This window comes from Sus scrofa, chromosome 2 (genome assembly GCF_054392235.1).
Source record: "Sus scrofa isolate SSC_HxYL_T2T_F1_AM1 chromosome 2, Sscrofa_HxYL_maternal_Yorkshire_Landrace_v2.0, whole genome shotgun sequence".
NCBI lineage: Eukaryota > Metazoa > Chordata > Mammalia > Artiodactyla > Suidae > Sus > Sus scrofa.
In genome coordinates, this window is record NC_139384.1 from 91,709,424 (window position 1) to 91,736,362 (window position 26,939).

General features: G+C 52.6%; 1 protein-coding gene across 10 annotated transcripts in view; it reads right to left on the reverse strand.

Annotated features, from left to right (window-relative positions):
• TSPAN17 (tetraspanin 17) overlaps positions 1-26,939 on the reverse strand; it is a 114,240-nt gene that overhangs the window by 81,896 nt on the left and 5,405 nt on the right. For 2 of the 10 annotated variants that reach the window (XM_013994871.3, XM_005661460.4), the window contains 5 exons: positions 25,122-25,247; positions 24,523-24,570; positions 23,936-24,052; positions 23,788-23,849; positions 16,039-17,635 (listed from right to left, as the gene is read on the reverse strand). In XM_013994871.3, the coding sequence (XP_013850325.1) occupies positions 17,524-17,635; positions 23,788-23,849; positions 23,936-24,052; positions 24,523-24,570; positions 25,122-25,247 (465 nt within the window). In that variant the 3' untranslated portion in view covers positions 16,039-17,523. Of the gene's footprint in view, positions 1-8,473; positions 8,823-12,387; positions 12,769-16,038; positions 17,636-21,626; positions 23,244-23,787; positions 23,850-23,935; positions 24,053-24,522; positions 24,571-25,121; positions 25,248-26,939 lie in introns of those variants that run through there. The other 8 variants (XM_085013788.1, XM_003123656.6, XM_085013791.1 and 5 more) reach the window with 5 other exon arrangements.

Sequence of the window (26,939 nt, forward strand, 5' to 3'; positions counted from 1 at the left end):
CATTTCATACCTCCTTCTAAGACTTACTTAAAACACAGTAAACAGCTATGACGGACACAGGGACGGACCACCACTCGGAAGGGTGACAAGGCTTTAGAGGGACACCCAGCCCCAGGTTTGGCAGGAAGGGAGTTGGACACAGCAGCAGACCTGTGGCATGGATGACTACCTTCTTGCCACACAGCCCAGGTCCCAGACCAGTTGAGGCTCTATGTCCTCCTCTTGGGGGTGACATTTTTAAAATCTTGTGCCCCCCCACCATTGAAGAGTCTGATTCAGCGGGTCTGGAGTGGTCCCCAGGTTGTAGTTGGGGTTTTGGGGGTTGTTTTTTTATTTTTTGTTTTTTAAAGGACACTCCTACAGCATATGGAAGCTCCTAGGCTAGGGGTCCAATCAGAGCTGTACCTGCCCACCTACGCCACGACCTAAACAACACGGAATCCGAGTCACACACCACAGCTTGCGGCAACTCCAGATCCTTAACCCACTGAGCAAGGCTAGGGGTAGAACCTAAGTCCTCATGGACTCTATGTTGGGTTTGTAACCCACTGAGACACAACAGGAAGTCCTGTAGTTTTTTAAGCTCCTCAGCTTGGCCTCGGAGCCACTCCTGGGAGACTACCCTGCCTCATCCCCACCCCACCCTAGGTGCCCTGGACTCCTTGGGGTGCCTCCAGCCTCTGTCCCTCTGCTCCCTAGCCTGCAGTTCAGATTCATGTCCTCAAATGACATTCAACTTCCTAACCCTGAGCAGTCATCACCTACTCATTCATTCATTCATTCAGCTGCTCTTTGAAATGTATTCATTCAGCTCCTTGATACCAGCCCAGGCACTGGGCTGAACATTGCAATGATTAATCAGATCCAGAGATACAGAGAGAGAGAAGAGGGTCCTTGCCCTCCAGAAATGCCAGAACAGCTAGGGGGGTGGGGGGTGGGGTGGGAGGGAGCCGAGTTGCTGTGGCTGTGGCGTAGGCTGTCGTTGCAGATCCAATTCAACTTGTAGCCTGGGAACTTCCATATACTGCGGGCATAGCCTTAAAAAAGGCAAAAAAAAAAAAAAATTAAAATTAAAGGGTAGCTCGGTGACAGGGGACAATCTGCAGTGAAGCACAGGGCAGGCTGTAGTGGGCGCCCTCCAACCCTCTTAGTCACTGCCTGACTCTGCATCCACGCCAGCCTCGTGGCCTCACCAGCCCTGCCCACAGGCCCTGGTGCCTCCACAAAGACTCTTAACACCACACAGCAAACAAATTGAGTAACTTAAAAAAATTTTTTTTAATTTATATTTATTTTATTTATTTTGGCTATGCCCACAGCATGTGGAAGTTCTGTGGGGCCAGGGATCAAACCCACGCCATAGCAGTGACAACACCAGATCCTGAACCCCTAGGCCACCAGAAAATTCCAAATTGAGGAACTTGATTTGCTGGGAACCAAACATTGCCAGTGATAGGTCTTGGTTAGTTTTCCCTCTTCTCACCTTCCCTCCAAATAACATCTTCTGTCGTCCCTTTTCCATTCTGAGCCCTTCCTTCCCACCGCTGACGTGCCTTTGTCTTCTCCCCTTTCTCTCCTGCTGCATCCCCCTCCCCACACTAAACATTTGTGCCTTTTCTCCAGGGACCAAATAAACACTTCTTCCACATATGTTGTGTGCCAAACACATACGTGTGTAATATCTACGACGGCCGTCACAGGACTCTCATTTGCAAGTGGCAGAAACCCAAAACACATTGGTCTGGGACGGATGGGCTTATGTAGCTGAAAAGTCCATGGGAAGAGCTTGCTTCAGGCATAGCTAGATCCACGGGTGCAAACCACATTTCTAGGACTTCGTTATGGACTGAATGTTTGTGTCCCGCACCCCCCACCACATCCCATATTGAAGCCCTAAACCCCGGTGTGACTGTATTTGAGGACAGGGCCTCTATGGAGATAATCAAGGTTAAATGAGGTCATAAAGATGTGGTCCCGATCCCCTAGGATTAGTGTCCTTTTTTTTTTTTCAGTCGCCTCCATGGCATGCAGGAGTTCCCAGGTCAGGGACTAAACAGCCTATGCCATAGCAGTGACAATGCCAGATCTTTAACCACTGAGCCACAGGGAACTCCAGGATTAGTATCCTTACAAGAAGAAGTACCAGTGAGCGAGTGTGTTGACTCCCTCCCCCCACTCCCAACACACACCCCCAACACACACACACACACACACACACACACACACACACACACACACACCCCGCTCTTGTGCTCTCTCTCCCCTCCCCGATGAGTTGCCACGGTGAGAAGGTGGCCATCTACAAGGCAAGAGAAGCCTCAGAATGAAACCTACTTTGTTAGCACCTTGACCTTGGCTTCTCAAGCCTCCAGAGTTGTGAGCAAGAAATGTCTGTGGTGTGAGCTGCAGTCTGTGGCATTTTTGTTATAGCAGCTGAGCTGACTGAGACAGACTCTGTTTCTTTCATCTTTCAGCTCCACGTTGGAGTCATCCCCAGACAAACCTACCTCTTCACAGAAACCCCGCAGCAGCTCCAAACTCTCTCAGCACTGCTCACCACCCCAGGAAAGCCAGCTTCTCTTTGCCAGTAGCTCCCAGCAAAGGTGCCAGGATATAGTCTTGTTGGCCAGGCCCAGGTCACTCACTTATGCCTGAAGCCAGAGGCCAGGGTCAGCTGTGCCTGAGCTAGTGTGAGATGCGGGTTTCCCAGATCACAGTCACCCAGCGGGGAGGACACAGGTCAGGCAGGAACAGCAGAGCCCACCCTTTTGTGGGGGAGGACCTGGAGGCTCAGAAAGCTCAGGGACTTGCTTAGGACACTGGGGCTGATGTGCGCTCCCAAGTCTGATTCCCCACCCGCGCCTTGCGTCTACACAAGCACACATCCCTCCGTCTTGGCAGCCTCCCCCATCTGCCCAGCAGCTCCCCGGCTCCCAGCCCAACTCCTTCCCTTCCTCTTTGTGCATCCCCAACCCCTGTCCCCCTGCCGTGACCCTGGTCCCGAGTTAAGCCGTGGCTTGTGGGTATGACTCTTCAAGCCAAGAACCCATAACCACCAGCTTATGTTAATATTTTCTGTGTTCTTCTTTATTTCAAACCCCTATTTCCTGCCTGGCAGCAGAAAATACGTCTTGGTCATCTCAGCGATTAGTGTTTAAACTAGGCTGATTCAAATTTCCCCCTTCCCCAACTCCTGGTCCCCGGATTCAAGCAAATGTGGGTGGTGTCACAACTCGGGTGAAGAGGTAGCAGTTGGGTCATAGGTCGGTGTCTGCCCTGTTGACACTCCCAAGAGATACATAGGGACATCTGTTTCTTGGCTGTCATCTCCATTCAGCGTTGGCAGCCGACAAGCTCTGTGTCCCCATCTGGTCCCTGCTTGGAAAGGCCAAAACAGTTTTGGCGATGGCTTTTCCTCATCGTGACCAGGAAGCCCTTCCAGGTCCCCCCGGGGAAATTGGCTGCCCCCACCCCCGGTGCTCTGGGAGGCTCACTGGGAGCTGGGAGGCTCACTGGGCCATCTTGGACCCTCGCTGTGAGCCACCTCTCACCTCCTGTCTACTGTCACCACACCAGAGTACCTGGGGACCTCACCCAGCCAGGAAACAAGGCTCAGGTCCCCCCTGCAATCTAATCCTCCCAGCTGACCGCCCCCCTCAGGGGGTCCCACCCCAGACCCTCTACCCCGCAGGGCCCAGCTCACTCGTTTCTTTTTTTTAGGGCTGCTCCCGCAGCATATGGAAGTTCCCAGGCTAGGGATAAAATCTGAACTTCAGTTGCCAATCCTCACCACAGCCACAGCAAAGCCAGAACCGAGCCACATCTACAATCTACACTACAGCTCACTACAGCTCACAGCAGCTCAGGATCCTTAACCCACTGAGCAGGGCCAGGGATCGAACCCACATCCTCATGGATACTGGTCGGGTTTGTTTCCACCGAGCCACAACAGCAATCCCAGCTCTCATTTCATGCCTCACACTCTCTCCTTCCCAGCCAACCAGAATTTTTAACCCCCTCTCTCTATGGAAAAAGCCAAAACACACTGAGCAGGCAGTGTTCCAAATGTACCATGTAGGATGGGGATTTTGGAGCTCAAATGCTGATTGAACTTCTTGTTTTCTCTCCACTTCTCTGCATGGACTGCCTCCCGCAGCTTGGGTCTGGTCGCTGTGGGTGGGGGGGAAGATGATGCAGTAAAGAGAGAACTGTAGGCATGGCCACCCCACACTTGGAGGGATGTCACAGCATCACCCACCCCCAGCTGGTTGGGGTGAAATGACAAGACCATCTCTGGTGACACTCTATGCTGAGAGCCACATGCTGGGGTGGGTGAGGCTGCAGAGGTGGGTCCCTCCCTTGTGGCAAAACACCTGGTGGGGAGCTCCTGGAAGAGGCCAGAAAAGCTGCCCTGCCTGCCACCTAGAGGCCAAATGGACCAGGAACAGCACCGGCCAGTCAGCAGCTGGTCACCAAAACCCAGGTGCTGATATTAGACCTGGAGGAACCCATCAGGCTGGGCCGAACCTGTGCCTTTTGGCTTCTCTGTCTTTATACCTTTTGCTAAGTCTCAACAGTAACTAAGCTGTGCTCAGGAACCCAAGAAAAAGGCTATTCACATGGGGAGTTCCTGTTGTGGCTCAGGCAGGCTAAGAACCCGACAGTCTCCATGAGGGTGTGGTTTCTGTTTGTTTGTTTGTGTCTTTTCTAGGGCCACACCCTTGGCATAAGGAGGTTCCCAGGCTGGGGGTTCAAACATAGCTGAAGCTACCAGCCTATGCCACAGCTACAGCCACAGCCACGTGGGATCTGAGCCGCATCTGCAATCTACACCACAGCTCACCTCAGCGCTGGATCCCCAACCCACTGAGCAAAGCAAGGGATTGAACCTGCAACCTCATGGTCCCTAGTCGGATTTGTTTCTGCTACGCCATGATGGGAACTCCTCCATTGCCATGTGAATTGAAGCTTTAACCTCTTACAAAATCTCTCTTTCTAAAAGAGGAATTGGACTCTCTGGAACAATCAGAAAGGCATGAGAGAAAATGGATTCCCAGTCAGAGCTCAAAGGTTTTGTTAAAAGATTTTGTATCCACAACTACAGATGTGATAAATTCATTTGAGTAATAAAAAAAATAAAAAAATAAAAATTTTGTATCCGGCTTGCCAGAAATATGAATGTGGTGGATTCATGAGGGAGGGGCCCAGGATTGGAGAGGAAGACAGAAAAGTGGCTCTCATATTCAGGAGGAAGTCGATAGGCTGTCTTCCTACATTTAGAATCACCCAGGGCTCCTGAGTGGTGATAAGGACAGGAGCCATTATGGAAATGTCCCATCAGTCTTGATCCTGGGCCTGAGGGTCAACCCCAGAGACCTCCGTCTTCAGGGGCACTCCCTCTTCCAGTGATCTCCCCAACATGTGGAGCACGGCCTAGGTGCTGTGGTCTGAGGCTTGGGGCATTCCCATTTAAAGGGTCCCTCTTTTGCACAAAGGAAACAGGTTCTAGGCATAGGTCTCTGCCCTAGTCCTCTTGCCTTGGAAGCTCCCAAGTTGACTCCCTGTAGCACCATAACTACAGCCTCAGCCTTTTCTCTGTCTCTCCTCTTGTTCTCCTTTCATTCTTCATGGCCCTGATTATAGCATACTTGAGTTGCTTCTCTGAGGAGGTGCTCTAGGTCCTGACCAGGGCCAAAAGCCAATTTTTGGAGCTTTCTCCATAGATCTGGCACCGATTGAGCTATGAATTTATCCTTAAGAATTATTCGGCCCTCCATTGTTTCTGGGTTCCTTGGTATATGTTTTCTCAACACCTTTCTGAGTCTTTTTAAGAAAACTGATGGACTCTCTTGTTCCCCTAGTAAACCTCCAATAGTTTTTAACGGGCTTTACTCACGAGGCTTTTAATCCCTCAACTATACAAGTAATAAAATGACTTCTATGCCCAATTGTGGTTATCTCCCTCATCAGCAGACCAACTGGGATCACTCATAGGAACTGCCTGACACCCTGTGGGGAATCTTGTTCTATCTCTTCTAATTTGCCTCTGGCATTTATAGCATCATTCCATTCATCTTCCCCAGCTTTGAGCAGTTTCAAAGACTTTATGTATTTGTTTTTCACTTATAGTCAATGTCTGTTTTTGTAATAACATGACGTCCTTCCAGGCCAACTCAAAGGACTGCATGAGACCCCGAAAGACCTCAATACATCTGGGTCATCAGCAAATTTTCCCAAATCTGTTTTTATTTGCCTTAAGTCCTGAAGTGAAATAGGCGTATGGACCTGTATTGGTCCCCATTCTCTGTCTGCCACTTCTTGTAAAGAGAGTAGAGAGGGATATAACTTTGGCACTGGAGGGGGAAGAGGAGCCTTGGGTGGTATTGGAGAAGGCTGATTAACTTCTGGAGGGTCTGACCCAGTTGGGCCAGGATATGGTGGGCACCTAGGTCTTGAGGGAGTTGGCATAATGTACTGAGAAAGTCCACAAGCCTTCCTCAGTGTAGTGTCGTCCCTCATTGTAAAGATCTGACATAAGGCACCTCTGACCATCCCCCTTCTCATCTACCAAATAGGTCTCATTGGAGAATAGTATTATCAGCTAGAGAGCCTTCAGACGGCCATCACTCTCCATCTGACAGATGATATAGTGGCCAGGCTTTTGTGCAAAAGAAAGTTAAATGTTTCTTTTTCAGAACCTCAGGGTCAAACCTTTTCCAGTTCTTCAAGGCACATGTCAGAGGAGTTGCTATTGAGCCGTGCACCAGGCTTGAGGATGTGGCTCCCATCCGAAAAAGAGGAAAGATCAGCATCTAGTGCCTATTGTCCCTTCTTGGTTATGTGAGGCCGTCCCCTCTCTTAGAGGGAGCAGCTAGACATTAGTGGTCAAATATCCCATCCGACCTTAGGCTGACTGGAATTAACCACTCTTTACCAGCATAGCCTCTCTTCCCTGCCCATTGCCTGTCTCTGGACAGAGGTAAAGAAAACCCAGGCATACAGGCCCTGCCCTGAGTTTTTGAATCCCAAGATTCGCTCTGACATGCCCTCTATTAATATTAGGAAAGTTTCTAAGCCACAGTTAACAGGTAAATTGGATGAACCAGCTGTCGATTTCTCCAACCAGGGTGAACGTAAATAGCAAAAAGCAAAACTGACATGCCCAGGCTCTGAGGCTAAACACTTGGCCTAAGTTGGCTGAATACTAGTTATGAACTCCTTTTCCCCCAGAGGCATGGTAACAACTCAGGGTGGTCTTAACATCTAGATCTGTTTCCTTTGCCCCCACAGCTCTATTTGAGGTAACAGCAAAGGAAATGATGAAAGATCAGGTTAGTTAAGAAAATCCCTTTTTGAAATCTTTGATCACACATTCTAGGACCATGGGTTTAGACTTGGGTGAACCCATGGTATCTTTCTGTGGATCTTGTTTGTGGCCCAGTATTATGAGACCTCCTCGTGGGTGGTATCCCCGATAGTGTTGCCTCTGCTGTTCCTATAAGCAAGACAGCTGCCACTCAGCTCGCTCAATGGCCGGGGAGAACACCTGCTTTGTTGCAAGTGTCTCTGATCCACCTGGGTCCCGCGTCTTGGGAAGGCACTCTCAGACAAGTTCTAATGTTTGGGCAAAGGACAGGGGGCCTCATACCCAATCCTTCCTATACTCTGAACTGAGACAGGGATGACAGGCTTGTCTCCCTGACTCAGATCCTGGGCCTCCATGAACTGACAAAATGGGCAGTCCCGTGGTTTAGAATCTGGGATGGGAGTTCCTGGAGGCCCGGGGCCAAGGTCAAGTTAGATTGTTTCCTTAGAGGAATTTATGGCCCACATGGTGGGAGCACAGGGGTCTCTGGCTCAGGGGCTTCTGGGTTAGGTCCCACCCCATGTGGCCACCCTGTGCTGGTGTCGCAGACAAAACAAGGGAGGGTGCCCCCTTCTCAGAAGGTGGCCATTCAGATGTCTGCCTGACCGCCCCCCTCTCGGGAGTTTAGGTGCCTCTTAGCAATTGGCTGGTTCGTATAAGCCCCGAACTTGGAATGGACTCGCAGGGAGGGAAGAGAACCCTCAGAGTCCGCTGCAGCCATAAGCCATATGAGGTCACCACGGAACTGCAGGTTAGGACCCACTTGGACTCCGTAGCCACTAAGACCGTGGAGCCACAAACTCGAACCTGAAGCACAAGCGAATCTGGCCGCTCATTCACCGGCACACACACTCAGAGGTTATCACAATGCCTCCCACCCCCTGGGAGTCCCTAACTAGTAGTTCAATCAAGCACAACTTTCAATCGGCTACACCTGACAGTTGCTCCACCCAAGCAAGAGGTACCTCTGCTTCCGATGTGGAGCACGAGGACTACTGCTCCGGTCAGGCACAGCTTCCGACCAGGAGCGTCTCCCTAAGGGGGTGATCAGTCCCCTCTTCTGCCCACTGGGGCAGGACCTGACTGGAGTTGGCCCCGGGGCCTTACCTTGTCCAGATGCCTTCCTGGTGAGCTGGTCTGTCTCTCCACTGAGTCAGGTCGGTCGGGGGTTCAGTCACTGGGGAGTCAGGAATGCCGCTCACAAAGGAGGACCGGGAATACCGTTGGGTGGCGCACCACCTCGTTCGGTTGAGGCTCCTCAGCTCCCGGGCAGCCTTGCCTCCGTTTCGGTGGCTCAAGGGGCCCAGAACAGTTGAAATCTCACTGGGGCCTCCAGAAATGTTACGGCAGCTGCTCAGCGGCCCTGCACCGCAGCACATCAGCTCTGGCGACAGTCCTGTGGCTGTAGTGTATCAGCTCCAGCAGCTCTGTGGCTGCAGTGTATCAGCTCTTTCACCTGGCGAGAAACCACGCGAGCCCTCAGAGAGTTAAAGAACTCAGGTGTATTACACCAGCAGGCTCAGAGGAGATCGCTCTCCGGAGTCTGAGCCCCAAAGAGGGGTTTCACAAGGCTTTTATGGGCTAGTTCTTCCGGGTCCGTGCTTGGCGGACCAGAGTGAGAACTGGCCAGTTTACAGAAGCAGATATGGGGGGAGGGGTGGTTAGGGGCAGTGGGCCGGGTTTTGCTTAGTCATCATGGCGGGGTCTCTCCTTTCTACACTTTTATCATGACGTTTTCTCCTACAATGGTTCCTAGTCAGATGTGTTAACCACTGAGTCACAACCGGGAACTCCCCTCTGTGCATTTTCACTTGAAGTCACCTGGGAGGTGACTGCCAGCTGGAGGCAGTTGGCTGGAGCCCCACAGCAGAGACACTTTGGGTAGCTGAGGTCATTGACGGTCAGGCATCGCCTTCACCTGAAAACTCACGCCCCTCCCCCGCCTGTGAGTTCACTGCTCACCCGCCCTCCAGAAACCCGCCCAGGTGCTGGAAGTCTTACAGCAGGAGTCATAATTATGAAAAGCTGGAAGCCACCCACATGTTCGTGGAGGGGACCCTCGGTGGCTAAAAGACAGGCTAGTCACCACCTGGCAGTTCCAGGAAGGATGGAGACCCATTTAGGTCTCCTTGACACAGAGCTGGAAAGCATACTGAGTGCAAAAAACAAGAAGCTGCATGATACAGTAAAACACCACTTAAGAAAAGGCAAAGAATCCGCAAAAGAGTGCTACCTCTTTTAAGACAGCTCTGTGTATTTGTAAAACCAAGAGGGGAAAAAAAAATCCTTAGTAGCTGCCTCTGGGGACGGGGAGGAAGGAGTGGGGTTGGGGCTGGTGGTCCCAGGGGATTTTACCTGGAACGCTCCAATTTTTTTCAGAAGGAGGATAGATCCTTGTATGACATGTGTAATTTATCATAACTGCAGAGAGACAAAGAATTCCGACAGCTGGGCCACATGCCCCCTGTGCCAGCCTCGCTCCTGGGTCCCCACCCCCACCCCCACTCCTCATCTCTTCCTTCATCCCACCCCTCTCGCTGGACCCAGACCTCGAAGCTGTTAGAGCTTCCATTTAAAACTCCTCATCCGCGCCCGCGCTGGGGAGTTTCTTATTCCCTCTCAGATGTAACTGTCTGTCACCAATAATAGTCTTTTTCGATTTCATTTCCTTCAGCTCCTGCCAGCCACTCCGAGAGCCGCCTTCCCATCCATGCCCCCCCCAAGCCCCAAGTCAGGGGAAAAAAAAATACATTTTTGCCTTTACTATGATGTATGCGATCCCATAAAATAGTGAAACAGATATGAAAGGTTGAGAGAAGGTAGATAAATGGCTCCTATTATTCTACCAATCAAATGAAATACCTCTCCACGTCCTCATTTGAATGATAATAAAACTCGGAGAGGCTGCGGGTTCGCTGTTGTCACTGCTGCTAGCAGCTCCAGCCACAGAGCCACAGGCCAAGGTAACCTTGGGGTGTCCTCTGCAGCTGGAAGGGATCTGCAGCCCCCCCTCCCCACCGTCTCCTTGACTCTCCCCACACCCAGGGCTCCTCCGACTCCCACCCCATCCTCCTTCCCCTGCCCCCCCACCCCCAGCTCACACACCCGGACTGTTCTGTGCCTGTCTGACCAGCCCCCAGGGTCTCTCTAAGCTCCCCAGGACAGAGCCAGTCTCCAGAATAAAACACGAGGGTCCCTGGGGAATGCCCTTCCATAATGCCACCTTTCACCACCCTCTCAGCCTCCCCACCCAGACCTCCTCTGAGAGCCCCTGACCCCCGTCTATGCTGAGCACCCATCCCAGGCATTTCCACGGCACTTGTCACACGCTTCAGTGACCACACTGTAGCCTGTGTCTTATTTTGCCTCTAGTCCAGGTCACATCTGTCTCCACAGCTGGACTCAATCCTGGGAGGCAGGGGCCAGGTGGGACTGAATTTGCAGCACCCTCTGGGCCTAGGGACACATGCGGAGTTTCATTCCTTCTATGTACATTTACCAAACACGCACTGAGCACCCCCCACCCCGGGGTTAGATGGGAAGCCCTGCCCTATGGTGGCGACTCCTTAGGCGGGAGCAGGTGAGGCCGCCTCCCCCTTCCTGAGCCCTGAGGTACTAAAGCTTCATGTGCTTAAAGTTCAGTTTCCTGGCCACTTGCAGTGTCCCCTTTGGGCCCTTGCCTGACAACCAGAGGACTCTGGTGGCTTTGCCTTCCCTGTGTTTCCCCCACTTTGCTGAGAACAGCACCAGAAGACTCAGCTCTTCTCCACCCCAGGCAGACCTGGCAGGCTGTCCATTGTGAGACCTTGAACCCTGCTGGGTACTGACACAGGCCATTGAGGCCAGGCAGACCCCTTTCTGTGATTTTTGACTCTTCAGAAGAATTTTTCATTCTGATGGCCTCCCCTTGAGGAGACCCTACTTGAAGTTTTCTCTACAGACACCCGCCAGGGGCTGCCGGCATTTCTGCCCTTTCCTTCCACAGTGCTTTGCTTGAAGCAGCCAAGGCCAATTTCTGGTCCAAGTACTGACCAAGGTCTGTGCAAGGCCCTGAGCTGACCTCCAGGGCCCTGGGACGGGCTCTACCATCTCTCCCAACTGTGATAGCTCAGCATCTGTCCGCTCTTAGGGGAGGAGGCTGTCTCTCGCCCTGTCTCTCCAGCACTAGAGCGAGCGCCTTCCCATAGGAGGTGATTAAGGACAGTGTCTGAAACAGGCTAGGGGGGCACTTCTTAGAGATAAGGACCGTGAGCTCCAGCGGGAAAGTGGCAAGTCAGGACCCAAATTTGCGTCACCTCTCCCCAAGCCTGGGACCCCTGCTCCCAGATACCACATGCTTTCTCACCTGGGTTTCCTCTAGCCAAGTAGAGTCCAGAGCACAAGTGTCCTGAGAGCCAAGCCTGCATGGAAGCAGCAGGTCCACCAGGGAGAGGACCAGCGAGCATGATGTGAGGAGTTCCTGTTGTGGTTCAGCGGCTTAAGAACATGACTAGTGGAGCTCTCGTCATGGTGCAGCAGAAACCAATCCAACCAGGAACCATGAGGTTGCGGGTTCCATCCCTGGCCTCACTCAGTGGGTTAAGGATCCAGGATTGCTATGGGCTGTAGGCCAGCAGCTGTAGCTCCGATTAGACCCCTAGCCTGGGAACCTCCATATGCCTCAGATGCAGCCCTAAAATGAAAAACAAAACAAAACAAAACAAAACACACGACTAGTATCCATGAGGATTCGGGTTCAATCCCTGGCCTTGCTCAGTGGGTTAAAGGATCTGGCATTGCCATGAGCTGCAGCAGAGGTCAAAAATGAGGTTCAGATCAGGTCACTGCTGCAGCGTGCATTTCATCTCTGGCCTGGGAACTTACACACACACACACACACACACACACACACACACACACACACACAGATGAGGCTGCTTCTCAGGGCTATGGTAAGGATTAAACAAATTTGAAATTTATTTGCTCATGTGCAAATCCTTGGTATGGTAGTGAAGGCGTGTGTCCACACACAGACTTGTACGTGAAAGTTATAGCAGCTTTATTATAATGGCCCCAAGCTGGACACAATCCAAATGCTCCATCCACTGGAGAATGAATTAGAGAAACTGTGTATCCACACAATGGGCTACTACTCAGTGGTAAAAGGGATAAACTCCAGATACCCACCACGACGTGGATGCATCTCAAGAGCATTATGCCAAGTGGCAGAGCCAGGCTCAAAGGGCTGCGTCTGTTGGATTCCATGCACAGCCAGTTCATTCTTCCATAAAGTCACCGCAGCCGCTACATTTGTGAATCTGAGCCTTGATTCCTGGGGGAATACTTGCAGGGTCAGGTTCCTGCGATCCTTTGGTCACATTTTCGTCAGCCAATCAATACATAACTTTGTTGTGTGTGTGTTTCTGTGTAAAGAAAAACACCTGATTTAGTATATATAGTCGAGTCATTAACATTGAGCTCACGGCCAGCGGCGCTGTAACTCTGGTTTGAACGGAGCTTATGTAATTCCTTTCTTCTCTGTCAGGCACATCACAGGCTTCTCATGCTGAGGAACAAGCAGACGGCACTTCAGCACTACATTTTTGTGGCCATTCTAAGCAGTAAAACCCTCAACAAAAAACCCCCACAAAAATGCAAAATAAATAAATAAATAAATGTGGCACTAGATAGCCTGCAAAGAGGACACTTGGTTACAGTAAGAACTGAGGCAAAAAACAAACTCTCTCTCCTTGTTCAGCCTCAGCTTGGGAACATGCATCAGATGAATTAAATTTTTCACGGCTCTGCATCTGTCCACAAATGACCACGAAAGCACCCCGAGAGCTGGTTTGGGGTTACAAACAAATTTTAGCCAGTAGGTGAGTTCTCAAATATGGAATCTGCAAATACCGAGGACTGGTTGTGCATGAAAAAAAAAAATCTAACTTTCAGTGACAGAAAGCAGCCAGTTGTCGTCTGGTTGTGGGGAGGAGCAGGGACTGGCCAGGAAGGACAACGGGGCACCCTCTGGGGGATGGAACATTCTTTCTCTTGATTGTGGTGAGGGTTGCATAGGGACGAAATTCGTAAAACTTATTGAAATATACACTTAAAATGGATGCATTTTTTTTTTTTTTGTCTCTTTTTGTCTTTTGTTGTTGTTGTTGTTGTTGTTGCTATTTCTTGGGCCGCTCCCGCGGCATATGGAGGTTCCCAGGCCAGGGGTTGAATCAGAGCTGTAGCCACCGGCCTACGCCAGAGGCACAGCAATGCAGGATCCGAGCCGCGTCGGCAACCTACACCACAGCTCACAGCAACGCCGGATCGTTAACCCACTGAGCAAGGGCAGGGACCGAACCCGCAACCTCATGGTTCCTAGTCGGATTCGTTAACCACTGCGCCACGACGGGAACTCCGGATGCATTTTTTTGATTTGTAAATTATACTCAATGAACTTGAGTTTCAAAAAAAGACCTACAAAAAAAGATATCTGATCCTTCTTCCATTCCTCTTGGGATCTTGGGACCAGCCCCCCTGGAAGGGTCAGCACAGAATAAAGGAAGAGTCAGGGAGTGCTGATTTGAGCTCCACTGGGAAGCTGTGTGTACCAGCCCCCTGCCCCTGGCCGCTGAGACAGCATGTATGACCCAGACCTTCCGCTTCTCCCACCCAGACATTCTCATTCCCACTGTGTCAATCAGAACTCTTTTGGTTGCAGATAACAGAAGCCCAGCTCAAACCATCTTAGACTTAAAATAAAAATAAAAGGAGGCTGCATCTGCCCATGTCATTGGAAAGAGCAGGGAGGCTCTGCCATTAGACCTAGGGTTCAAGTATGGTCACCAAGCCAAGATTGGTCACCCTCTCCTGTCTCCTGATTTCTCTGTGTCAGCCCTGCTCCAGGACCACGAGCAGGAAGGTGGTCACCAGCGGCCCCAGAACATCAAGAAGAGGGAGTGTCTCTATATTTGCAAACACTCAGGAGCAGGTGTCCTTTGCCCCCCCAACCCCCCGCCATGGCCAAGGGAATGGAACATGCTGACTGGTCAATCCTGGGTCCTGTTCCCTCGCCCCTTGAAGAACATGGACCAAGGGTAGGGGAGATTTCTCCCCAAGAGGGAACGCGGATGCTATTTCTAGAAGAGGAGGGAAAGACGGGGACCAGGCAGAGGTACCCAACACCCAATTTGCTTTGAGTCAGAGCTACGTTTCCTAGACATGTAAGTAGATCAAGACCTGAACCTGGAAGGAGATGAATGGGACGTGGGGATTAAACTCAGTATTCTAGAACCCCATGAAAAACACCAGAATATTCCTAGTGGATTAGCCAGGAGTGAGTGCTGTTCCTTGTCACCTTTTACGTTTCAGCTCACGTATTGTCTCCCCAGGGCTCTTCCTAAAGTAACACTCCAGGGGTTCCTGTTGTGGCGCAGCGGTAATGAACCTGACTAGTGTCCATAAGGACAACGTTTTGAACCCTGGCCCCACACAGTGCTTAAGGATCCAGCATTGCCATGAGCTGTGGTGTAGGTGGCAGAGGCAGCTTGGATCTGGCATTGCTGTGGCTGTGGCGTAGGGCAGCAGCTGCAGCTCCTGTTGACCCCTAGCCTGGGAATTCTATATCTATTCAGGCATTCCTAGCATATAACCCTGTTTATTTTCTTCTGAGCATTTATTATCATCCAAAGTATTTTCCTAGTTACTATCCATCCCCTGACCATAACAAAGATCTTGACTCTTTGGGTCACCTTGCAGCTACCCAATGCATTTGTTGATTGACTATATGATAAAATCCATGGCTGGCCAATCTGGCTTTGGAATGTCTTGGCCCCTCCTCCGCCCATGACTACTTGGGGCACTGCCCTCCTTACCTTGGGCTCCAACACCCATAGCCTTCCTAGGATGCCATCCAAGAGCTCCTAATCCCCCCCTCTGAGATGGGTTCCTGCCTCAACCCCAATGGATAGCTCAATTCCAGAGCCCCCTCTTCCCACCTTGTGTGCTTGTTCTGCCCCAGGGCCAGGTCGGGGGTCGGGTAGCAGCCTGGGGTGGGGGGCTAAGGCAGCCGCAAACTCCCCAGCTGACTGGGAGGCCTGCTCAGTGTAGCTCCATCTCTTGCCTTCCTTTCCGTTCTGTGCGGGCCTCCGGTGATTGTCCCTCAGCGGCACCTCCCGCTCCATTCATCCCCATTAGGCGCTGTCCACACTGGGCCGGAGGGAGATCAATTACCACACTGGCCACTGAACCGTGCTAATGAGGATGTACACTCCCCCCACTGGTGGCGGGGATGGGTGGGAGGGAGGGGCAGGGGAGACACACGGGCAGGGAGGGGTGATGGAGGCCACCCACGAAAGGCTTGGGGGGCAGGTCCCCTCTAGAGACCCAAGAAGATGCTCCCTCAGGGGCAGTGACCCCAGGAACCAAGGTTTAGCTCAAACTGCACGTGGGAGCAGAGGAAACAGCCTGGATGAGGATTTGATACTTGGGGAGCAGAAGTGACACTGATGAGAAGGGGGGCGTCCTCAGGCTTGACCAGTCCAGGTGCCCCCCTGCCTCCCACCCCTCTGAGCCTTTGCTCGGACCCTCTGCTCTGCCAAGAATGCCCTTCGGTTGCAGGAAGAGGGACCCCTTCCAGGGCCTGAGAATGAGTTCTTGCCTAACACTAGGAAATGAATTGTCCAATGAGACACACATGTTGACAAAGCAAGACACTTTATGGGGAAGGAACCCCCCGCCCAGAGAGCAGCAGGATAAGAGAACCCAGGAGAACTGCTCTGCCACGGGGCCCACAGTCTCAGCATTTAAGGAATGGGGTTAGTTTCCAGGTTGTCTCTGGCCAACCGTCTTGCTTGGCCTGTGCCTGGTCTGTCTCAGGGTCCTTCTTGGTGACACAAGCACCTCCCAGCCAAGATGGACCCCAGCGCCAAGGACCCTGGGAGGTTGGTCATCTCCTCCCTCCTGTTGGCCCCCCCTAAATCCTCCAGTGAGTCTTTAGGGCAGCACCGTATTCCTCATCAGGGCCTCCTACTTTGAGACAGCTCATGCAAGGGCTATTGCCGTGCTTGGCAAAGCTGGGTAGTTTCGGTGAGTGGTTCCCTAACATGTCTACCCCACACCCCAAGGGCCAGCTCGGCTGTCATCACTTGCAACCCTCCTAGAGTACCCACTGCAGCCTCTTGCCTTTCAGCCCCTTCAGACCTCGCTCTGTAGAGTAATTCTGATTTTACCAGATTGACCTGATCTGTATGAAAAGACACTCAACCTCTCTGATAAGACAACTCCAAGGAAAACCACAAGGAGAGATGGTTTTCTTCTATCCCATTGGCAAAGAGAGAAAAGATGGATAAAGGCAGTGCTGGCTCTGGCTGCCGGAGCGGGAGGTGCAGGTGTAGCCTTCTGTAACTGAGGGTGACCTCTTCAGAGGGTAATTTGACAATAGCTTTGTAAATTCAAAATGTACCTGCCCTTCAACCCAGCCATTCATTTCCCAGCACTCGTCCACTGAGATACAAGTGCCCAAAGATAGAAGTAGCATGGTGCTCACTGCCTGGAAATGGCCTCTGTGTCCAGCAGGAGGGTCAGGAGAGGCATTCAGGCCACGTCACCCAATGGTCATCCCTGGCCTCCTGCCCTCGGAATGAGATCAGCAGAGCGTCCATCTCCAAGCTGTTAAGGGGAGTCAATCAGTTAATACAAATAAAGTGCCTAGAGGAGCAGCCGGCACAGAGTAAGTATAAGTTCTCGCTATTATTATGGGTTTGTTCTTGTTGAAAAGCATTGGGTGGATCTGTCCATACTGATATGTAATTATCTCCCAGAAATGCTGGTCAGTGAAAAATGCAGACAGAGGCCGCAGCTGCCGGTGGGGCAGAGTATGGACTGGGTTCTGGCTGGCTGGCTTTGTTGCTTGAGGAGCACTGCTTTTGAATGCACAGGCCATCTCAGGAGCACTGGGTGGGGCTGACAGGGTGGCTGCCTCCAGGGAGGGGCAGGAGATCCGGAGGCAGGGACGAGAGGGAGATTTGCACAGAGGCTTCTGTGCAGCTTGCGGGGGTGTGGGTGGGGGTTCTTTATTTTTTGGCTGCCCCGCAGCATATGGAGTGCCCAGGCCAGGGATCAGATCCGAGCTGCAGTTGTGACCTAAGCTGCAGCTGTGGCTATGCCAGATCCTTAACCTCCTAACCAGGAAATTGAACCTGCATCCCAGCACTTCCAAACATCGCCGATCCCACTGAGCCACAGTGGGAACTCCCACGCAGTTTGCAGTTTTTAACCACAGGCCTGCACCACCTGTTCAAAAAAATAAATCACTTGTAAAGACTGATGATTCACTTGTCTGTGTCTCCCACCAGACCATGAGCACCCCCGAGGGCAGAAACTGTGCTGAAGCCTCTGCGGAATTCCCAGCCTGGCACACAGAAGTCCCTGGCAAATGTTGGCTGATGGGTGAACAGGCTGGAATTCCATGTGGTTCCACTGCTGGGACCCCCCCTTCCCAGGCATGACTCCCAGGAGCCTCCCACTGATTGGGGGCGGGGCCCACAGGAGCAGCCAGGAGGGTCTAGCCTGGCAGATGACGCACAGAAGATCATTCCTGGAGGCAGCACCCAGGTGTCCAGGTGTGTCCAGGCCTCGAAGCGCCTCAGGAGGCTAAGAAGGTCTAGCCTCCACCAAGGGTAGACCCTCTCGGGCCACAGTGCAGGCCTCTCTGCATGCAGGAGGCTGATGTCTTCATCTGTCTGCACAGCTGCACAGGGGACCAAGAAGGCATTACCGTGGCAACAGCCTTCACAGTGCCAAGGGGCTAATTGTGTGGCTTTCACACCTCTGATGGGCTGAGCTCTGGGTCCCAGATCTGTGGTTAATGTAGTCCCTCAGGCTGCTGCCTGGGCTGAGGTGCAGAAATGAGGCCCCCAGGCCCAAGAAGGGACCTGTTGAGCCGCCTCTGCCATCTGCCCCAACTTGGGGCCACGCTCCCCTGTAGCCCTCCTCCTCCTTTTTGGGGGAACAACAGCTGCTCCAGCTGGAACCCCAGGAGAGAGAACCCTGCCTTGCCTCTCACTAGAGCCTTGGGGTGGAAAGGCCCCCCCCCCCCCCCGCCAAGGTGGAAAGAGCTTGACTATCCACCATCCAGCGAGGAAGGGATAGAGAGGCAAAACACAGCTTATCCCCGCAGGGAACAGCGCAGCAGTAGAGAAATGAGGCGGATTTACATGCACACACGTGACTCTGTCTTTAAAACACATCGTGGGGGTGGAAAAGCTAGCCCAGCAAGATGGGGACAGTACATTGTCACTTAACACACACACACACACACACACACACACCAATGCTGAACATTCTCTATGAATACATAATATGAAGGCAAAATTTTTTAAATGCAAAAGGCCCAGAGGGATCTATATCTCACAGCTGTGATGTCCCTGGGAGGGAAGTAGAGGGGAATAGAATAGGATGATAAGGGAATTTTAGTGTCTTTCTTATTTATTTATTTTTTGCTTTCTAGGCCCCCACCTGTGGCATATGGAAGTTCTTGGGGTAGGGGTCGAATTGGAGCTGCAGCTGCTGGCCTACACCACAGCTATAGCAACATCAGATCCAAGCCGCCTCTATGACCTACACCACAGCTTGTGGCAATGCAGGATCCTTAACCTATTGAGTAAGGCCAGGGATTGAACCTGCATCCTCGTGGATACTAGTCAGGTTCTCAACCTGCTGAGCCACAGTGGGAACTCCACGTCATCTATTTTTTTAAAGTAGATTGGGTTCCTATTTTACTCGTGCTACCAAAATGATTTAAAATTAATATAGGAGTTTCCACTGTGGCACAGCTGTTTAAGGATCCAACATTGTCACGGCTGTGGTATAGGTCACAGCTGTGGCTTAGATTCCATCCCTAGCCAGGCAATTTTCATATGCCGAGAGTCCAGACAAAACATTAATTAATTAATATAAAAAGTTATTGCTCTGGAGTTCCCATCGTGGCTGCCGATCAGTGGGTTAAGGCTGCCGTGTTAGTCGCAGACGAGGGTTGGATCTGGCATTGCTGTGGCTGTGTGCTGCAGGCCAGCAGCTGCTGCTTGGATTTGACCCCAATTCCTTGGGTGTGGTCCTAAAAAAATTTTTTTAATAAAATAAAAATTTTTTAAAAGAGCTAGTTTTTGGGTCCAGAAATATTATTGGAACATGGCCATGCCCATTCATTTGTCTTGTGGAGAGATGCTTTCTGCTACAAAGGCAGAGTTGAGTGGTTGTCTCACCTGAAAGCCTAATGTATTTTACTATCTGGCTGTTTTCAGACATAGGCTGCTGTCCCCTGGTCTGGACTGTGAGCACCATGAGGATGGGGTCTCATTTTGTTCCCTCATTTATCCCAAGTGCCCACCAAAGTATCTGACACATAGCAGGTGTGCAATAAAATCTGATTGAATGAGTGAGTGGAAGTTTATGTAATAGAGCATGTCAATTCGACCTCCTGGAGAAAGCGACCCCCCCTTCCCAGCTCCCTCTGGCAGACATCACCGCCTGCAGCAACCACCAAGTGGGCTTCGGTCCCCCAAGCCCTGCACTGGGAGAGGCATCTATGGGGCAGACAGCGTCCTTTGCTCTAAGTTTTCAGAGAAGAGAGCAGAGGGTGGCAAGACCTGGATTTGGCACCAAAAGGGTGGGGCTCCCGGGTCCCTGGAAGGTGGCATTCCTGTGCTCAGCCATGCACGGGACCTCACTCCAAAGAACCGACATCCGCACCCGCTCTCTGACCGCAGCTGACTCGACTGCCAGCGTGAGCTGTGCTTTGGTGCCCTCTGGTGGTCACCGGGAGCATCTCCTTCGTAGGCCCGCTCCGGCCATGCTCTGGGAGGAAAAGCGGGCCCCACCTCCCCAGCCCATGTGACGTCCTCATCCAGAGATCCAAGTACTCAATATCTTGGGCTCTTTCTGTCACTTCCAGTGCCCCCATCCCCGGGGTAGCCTGATGTTACAGGATGCCCTCCCTCCAAGTTGATGGGGGAGCTGCTGGCAGCCCTTCCTCTGGTTAGGCTAGGCAGGTCCAGGGCTACTGAGGGGGCTCTCAGGCCACCAGAAATACCCATCCCTGTCACCACCAGTGTCCCTGACAGAGTGGGAGGATGCCTTGGTCCCCATGTCCCAGGGACCCACCTAGTGTGATGGGCAGGAGGAAGCCTTATAAGCGTCCTCGTGTTTTCTACACATCCAGAGAGGATCCACTGGGTAAGAGCTCCTCAGTTCAAGGAAAAGAACTGCTCCCAGTTCTGCTTTGGGGACAGAGTTTGTCTCTCACCAGCATGAAATGCCACGTGCTGTGATCATCATGTGCTCATGACCATGTACACACTGCACCACTAGCAACCATTTCGTCTGCCTCTTGCCAAGAGATCATGGGCTCCAGGAGAGCAAAGGCTAGTTTGAGCTGTCTCAGCAACCCCAGCCTCCAGTCAGGGCCGACCTGAGTGGTGACAGTGGATGGCGGATCAGAGGATGTGTGGGTGGTTGAATGAATGGATGAGTGGGTGGATGGATGGATAATCCGTAGCAGAACTGAGCTTTGGAGAACCCTGGGTCCCCGGCCAAGGTCATGGCCACTCTTACCAGTCACTCCTATCCCATCTCATCAATCCCATTTCCAAATATATCCTGGTTCCACCACTTCCCTCTGTCTGTGACCTCTGCCCCTTGCCTACTCCCACCTCGCTCCAGCACCCCAGGTTCCCTTATGCCAAGCCTACCCGGCTTCAGGGTCTCTAGGGCAGCTGGTACTGAAAACTAAAACACTGTTCCCCTGCAGCTTCCCAGAGATAGGACCCCCACTGCCCTCATCAAGGGCGCTCTTCTCCCAGACACCCCAGCTGTCCTCACCATTTATTTTCTTCATAGCTTATAGTACTAACAAAAATGCTTATTTGTCTACTTGTGGTTGTGTCTCCTCTATGAGAATGCAGCACGAGGGCCAGGACTTTGCCCTTCCCTCTCCTCTGTGGCCCAGCACCTGCGTGGCTGCTCAATTCGCGCCTGGGGAATGGAATCTTACTGCCCCTTACTGATTGGCACTTTTGAGTATGCAAATGTCACTCAGAAGCATCAAAACAGCAGGATGGGTCTGGTGCAAAGCCCCAGTGAGAGGGCTCAGATCAGGGTGCCCCCTTCCCCTCTCTGGGGCCCCATTTCATCAGGAAAAGAACCTCCACCTCACAAGGGGGTTGTGAGGCTTGAGGGGGGACGTGAAAGTGAAAGCTTTTGAAGTTAAAAAAAGGCCAGACCCGTGAACAGTACTCTGAGCAGCATTTATTGTAGTGTGCAGGTGCCTGCCAGGGGCTCCAAGACACTGTCCAGCCTGTGTCTGGGAGCCACGATGCTGGGTGCATACCCCACACGCTGCCCTCCTGGCAGCAGCTCCCAGCACCCCTGAATGGCAGAGCAGCCAGGGCCCCGGTAGGTGATTGTCCCAGAGCAACCTATGGTTGCACAGGGGCCAAAGCTGACCCCTATACCTTTTGTTGGCCTTGCGGCATTAAAAATTTTTTTCATTAGTTGCCAACAACTTAAAAATCAAGGATATCTCACAAAAAAAAAAAAAAAAAAAAAAAAAAAAAACCCGGGACTTCTAGCTTCTCCAGATTTCTGACATTAGACCTGCATACCTGCTTCACAGCAATTAGCTGCAACTGAACGACAGCCACCAACTTCAGGCGGCAATCTGTGCTCTGCCATACCCCCCACCACACCCTACTGTATCTCAAGGTCAGCTGCCACTGTCAATGATGATCCAAATATTTCTCTTGTCATAAAGCGCTATCTCTCCATGTCTTCTTCAGGAATGGTAGGAAGGAAAGTCAGTTGCACTGCCAAGGCCTCACAAGTCAAAGGCCTCCTTCATTCATTTATACAACCTACCTGACTTAAAGGGCACCTGAGTGGGAGATCTGTGAACTGGCTCAAACCCCTCCTTTTATCCACAAAGGGCAGCCCAGGGATGGGCGCGGCATTCACTCCACACACACCCCTCATGCGGCTAAGAGTCAGAGCTGAGAGCAGCAGACTTTCCTAACTGCGGCTGAGTCTGAACCAGTTGCTCCTTTAAAAGTTCTCAAGTTTCCCGAAGCACTGGTTAAGCTGTACCAGGGTGAGGCTGCGGAGGAAGCAGCCAGACGCAGGTAAGGCTGTGCTGGCGCGCCCTCTGGTGGCCAAGAGGCGGCTCTGCAGGCCACCGTGAAGATTTTCTGTTTGTTTCCAAGGAAACCCAGGCGACAACCACCAAGGGCCCCAAAGCAGGCTCCTCCCAATCCCAAGGGTGCCAAGCTTCCAACTACTTCCTTCCCAAAACCTTCCTAAGCTCCATCCCACCTCTCAGCCACTCTCCTGGGCCCCCATCTCAGTCCCTAGCAGGGCCGGCTCCCTCCCCAGCTGTGGCTTCTTCAGGGCAGGGTCCAGCCTCCCCTTTCTTGACATCCCTGTGCCTCGTCCCAGGCTTGGCCCCACAGCAGCCTCGTGGTGTCTGCAGAGCAAAACCCACAGGGGCAGAGGAGGCCAACTCCAGCCCACGGAGTGAGTGGCACAGGCTGGACAGGGCCCTCAGAGAACAGGAAGCAGATGGCCCAGGAGACGATGTCCCAAGAGCTGCCGTGACCGGGTAGCCAATCTTCATGAGAAGCCATGGATCTGGACTTTTATGTGAAATACACCAAGTTTTAAAGTCAGCGCAAATGTATACACTGCCCAGGCCAAGGAAACACGCTGGCAGAGTGGGTCCGGGTCAGGGCCCCAGGCGGAGAGCTCTGCTGAGGCCTGACGGCTGATAGAACCTCCAAGATGCTGGGCAGAAGCCAGGGATTTTCAAGGTTTTGTTTATTTGAGTAGTTTGTAGCCATCATCATGTTTGATCCTGAGAGGCAAGCAAGGGAGAGAAAATTCTTGGACCCATTTTAGAGTCTGAGACGTTGAGGCTGAAGTGGGCTCCTGGCAGGGTCAAGGTCACAGCTAGTGGAGAGAGCTCTGAGATGCGTGAGGCTGTGTCCCATGCAACAGCATGCCCCAAGCCACCCCACACGGCCATACACAGACATGGGTCCCTGGCGGTGTTGGGGAGACACAGAGCAGACCCTTCCTACCCCACCTGGCTTGCACCCCCTCAGCTGTGACCTTCATAGTTCCCTGGAGAGCCTGCCACCCAACAACAGCCAAGTCGGTGGCTTCCTGCACTCACCCACCCTGCCACACCCGCCCTCCATGCAACGAGCTCCAGGATAGACAGCCCCTGGCAGAGCCACTCAGCTCTGAGGGCACACAACACAGTGGCATGCGAGCCCCACGTGGGGCTCAGGTCCAAGAAGAAACACTTCCTGCAGTCTTGCCCATCATGGGCACAGTGGGGGAAGGGGTCCCTGGGTAGGCCAGGCCAGTGGCCGTGGCCAGCGTGGCAGCCTCACCAGTTGGCCTTCACTGCCTTGATGTCGCTCACGAGGTTCTGGGCCAGGCATATACCAAAGATCTGTAAGACGGAGGTCAGGTGAAGAGAGGCTGCTGGCAGAGCGGGCTGTCTGGGGCGAGTGAGGGCATGCAAGGCCTGGGCAGTACCTGGAGAAGGGCGATGCCCACAAAGACCCCAGCCACGACGATCAGGTTGTCCTGCAGCCACTTTTCAAACTGGCCCACGCAGCCTTTGGTGTGGATGGAGCCCTGCTGCTCCAACTCCTGGGGACAGTTGGGTACCAGGCTCAGCTCCGCCAGCCTGCCCATCTCAATCAGCCTTGCCAAGCTCAGTCCCATCCAGGGCCTTACACCTTAGTGCCTGCCACCTGGAGCTCCATAGCAGGGCCTTCTCGTCAGAGTCTCAGCACAAACGACTTCTCCTCTGAGAGGCCTTCCCTGACGGCTCAGCCCCAATCCCATCACCTCCCTTATTTTCTTCCAAATGCTTAGCTGAAACTGTCACCTTACCATCCACTTTTCTTTATCCATGTCTCACCTTTTCTCTCTCTACTGGAGTCCACTGCCCACATGTCCGCTGCCTTGTGGTTGGCAGTATCAGGTCCCACATGCCTCCCAGGACTCAGCACCCGCTCCCCATGCAATCAATCCCTGAGGTCTTTTAAGCTTATGGGGGCCCCCTTTTGCACCCCACTCCCCCCAGCTGGGCCCAGCCCTGCCCCCACCCCTCTCACCAGTTTGAGCCGGACATCGTAGCCACACTGAGTGTTGAGGACATCTTCCTGAGGGGAAACAGGCCAGTGAACAACTAGGTGACGGGGCACTAACAGGGTCTGACAGCGTCCGGCACTGAGATGGGTCTCGCGTCTCAGGGGAAGTAGATGGAACCATGGATTCGGCCACATCCAGCGCTCCTTAAGCAAGGCTGGCTGGGGCCTGTGCTCCTGTTTCCCCGAGGCCGGGGCGCATGGCCGCAGCGCCAGCTCGATCTGCCTCCTGCTCGTGTTTTATAAGAATGGGAAGAAACCTGGCCCTCAGTGTCCCTGGGCACTGTGACTGGAAGGATGTCACTGCGAGAAGCTTCCATCCTTTCCACCAGAGAGGAGCAGTCCCCATCCATCAGGTCTCAGCGCTGCCCACAGACACAAACTCCCCAGCCCGGGAGGACTGTTCCCAGGTAAGATGACTTCCTCTGACATCCACAGCCCCTGGAGCAGGGCCCAGCAGAGAGCGAACCAGTCCTTGTGAGGGTGGGGAGGGACAACTGGTTGTTCTTCCCAGACTGGGCCTGCGCACTGCAAGGTCCCGCCCCTCCTTGCCCGGCCCCACTCACCGCAGGATCCCTGACGCAGCAGGAGAAGGGCACCCCACAGCGCTCCCGGCTTGGGTTCAAGTCAGTGCAGTTGAAGTAGATATTGAGGTTCCAGTCGTTCGGCCCTCGGGCTCCGCAGCAAGACCACTAGGAGGTGGAAAGGGAGGGGGCAAGGATGGTGACCCAAGGACCGTGAATTCCTCTAGGCCACCTGGAGGGGTGGGAATTTCAACAAACCCTTTGGGGAGAGGCCCCACTGAGCCCCACATCTGTGCCCAGTCTCGCCACACGTGCCCCAGAGATTTTTTTCTTTTTTTCTTCTTTTTTCTTTTTTGGCTGCCCCACAGCATATGGAGTTCCTGGGCCAGGGATTCGATCCAATCCACAGTTGGGACCTAAGCTGCAGCTGCGGCAATGCCAGATCCTGAACCCATTGTGTCAGGCTGGGGATTGAACCTGCGTCCCAGCACTCCCAAGACACCACAGCAGGAACTCCGCCCCAGAGCTTTTTAGGGAAGACCTTCTCTCTTCCCCTCCGCAGGCACAGGAGGACAATCCTGCGACCCTATAACCATCCCATTCTACTTCATAAATGCTGCTGTCAGCACCCATGTCCCCCATCATCCCCTCCCAGAATATCTCAAGCTGCCTCCTTAGGTGGGCGGGGCTGCAGTGAAGCAAGGAGCTCAGGATCTGGTGGGGAGACCGGAGCACGGAGCACGCAGGCTTCACTCACTGACAGGGCACAGGCTGCGGAGAGCTGGCCCTCCAGGGACCAGTTCTGGGCAGACACAGGTAGGCCCTGTGGGCTGAGCTGGGGGATGAGGGACCAGTCCCAGCACAGAGCCTGCCTCTCATTCTGCTCAGCACCTGCTGCTCCTGCTGGAGAACACATGCCCCTCTCTTCACATCCCTGCTCCTTCTCCAACCCCAGGGCCACCCCCAGAGCCCTTTCCCTCATGCTTACCCACTTCAGCCCTTACCACTAAATTATACCAGTTTATAATTCTAGACACATACATGTTTCTTTTGCTTGTTTATCATCTGTCTCTTTCCCCAGACTGCCATTCCCATGAAGACAGTTTCCAGTTTTTTTATTGTGTGTGTGGTTTTTTTGTTTTGTTTTGTTTTGTTTTCCTTTTTCTCATTAGAATCATACCTGTGGCATAAGGAAGTTCCCAGGCTAGGAGATGAATAAAGCTGTAGCTGCTGGCCTATGCCACAGCCACAGCAACATGGGATCCAAGCCACATCTGCAACCTATGCCACAGCTCACGACAACACCAGATCCTTAACCCAGTGAGCAGGGCCAGGGGTCGATCCTGCATCCTCACAGATACTAGCTGGGTTCTTAACCTGCTGAGCCACAAAGGGAACTCCTAGATCCCAGGTTTTTTTCACTGCTGAATCCCCAGCACCTGGCCCTGGATATGTCCATAACAATTTCTGTGTCTAATGAAGAAATAAATCATATCCTAACCACATGGCTCTTTGTCTGCCTCTGTCCTGGGTTGAGAGCTCCTCAAAGCAGGCACCAGCTCTGATTCATCTCTGGATCCCAGAGCAGACTCTTGGGTGGATGGCGCCAATGGCGTGTGACTGTGTAAGTGGCTGTGACCTCATGTATGACTGTGAGTGTGTGTGTGACTAAGCCTGTGAGTGGGTGAGCACACACAGGTGGGAGGTGTCTAGAAACACTGACTGTTTCTCCACAGGGGTTGGGTTTGCAAGCTTGAGGGCAGGTCTTCTGTCAAGGGGATCTCAAACTCTAATATGTTCAGGGGCCAAACAAATAATATAAATGAGAGAAGAGGGTCGACAGGTATAATCAAATGCAGA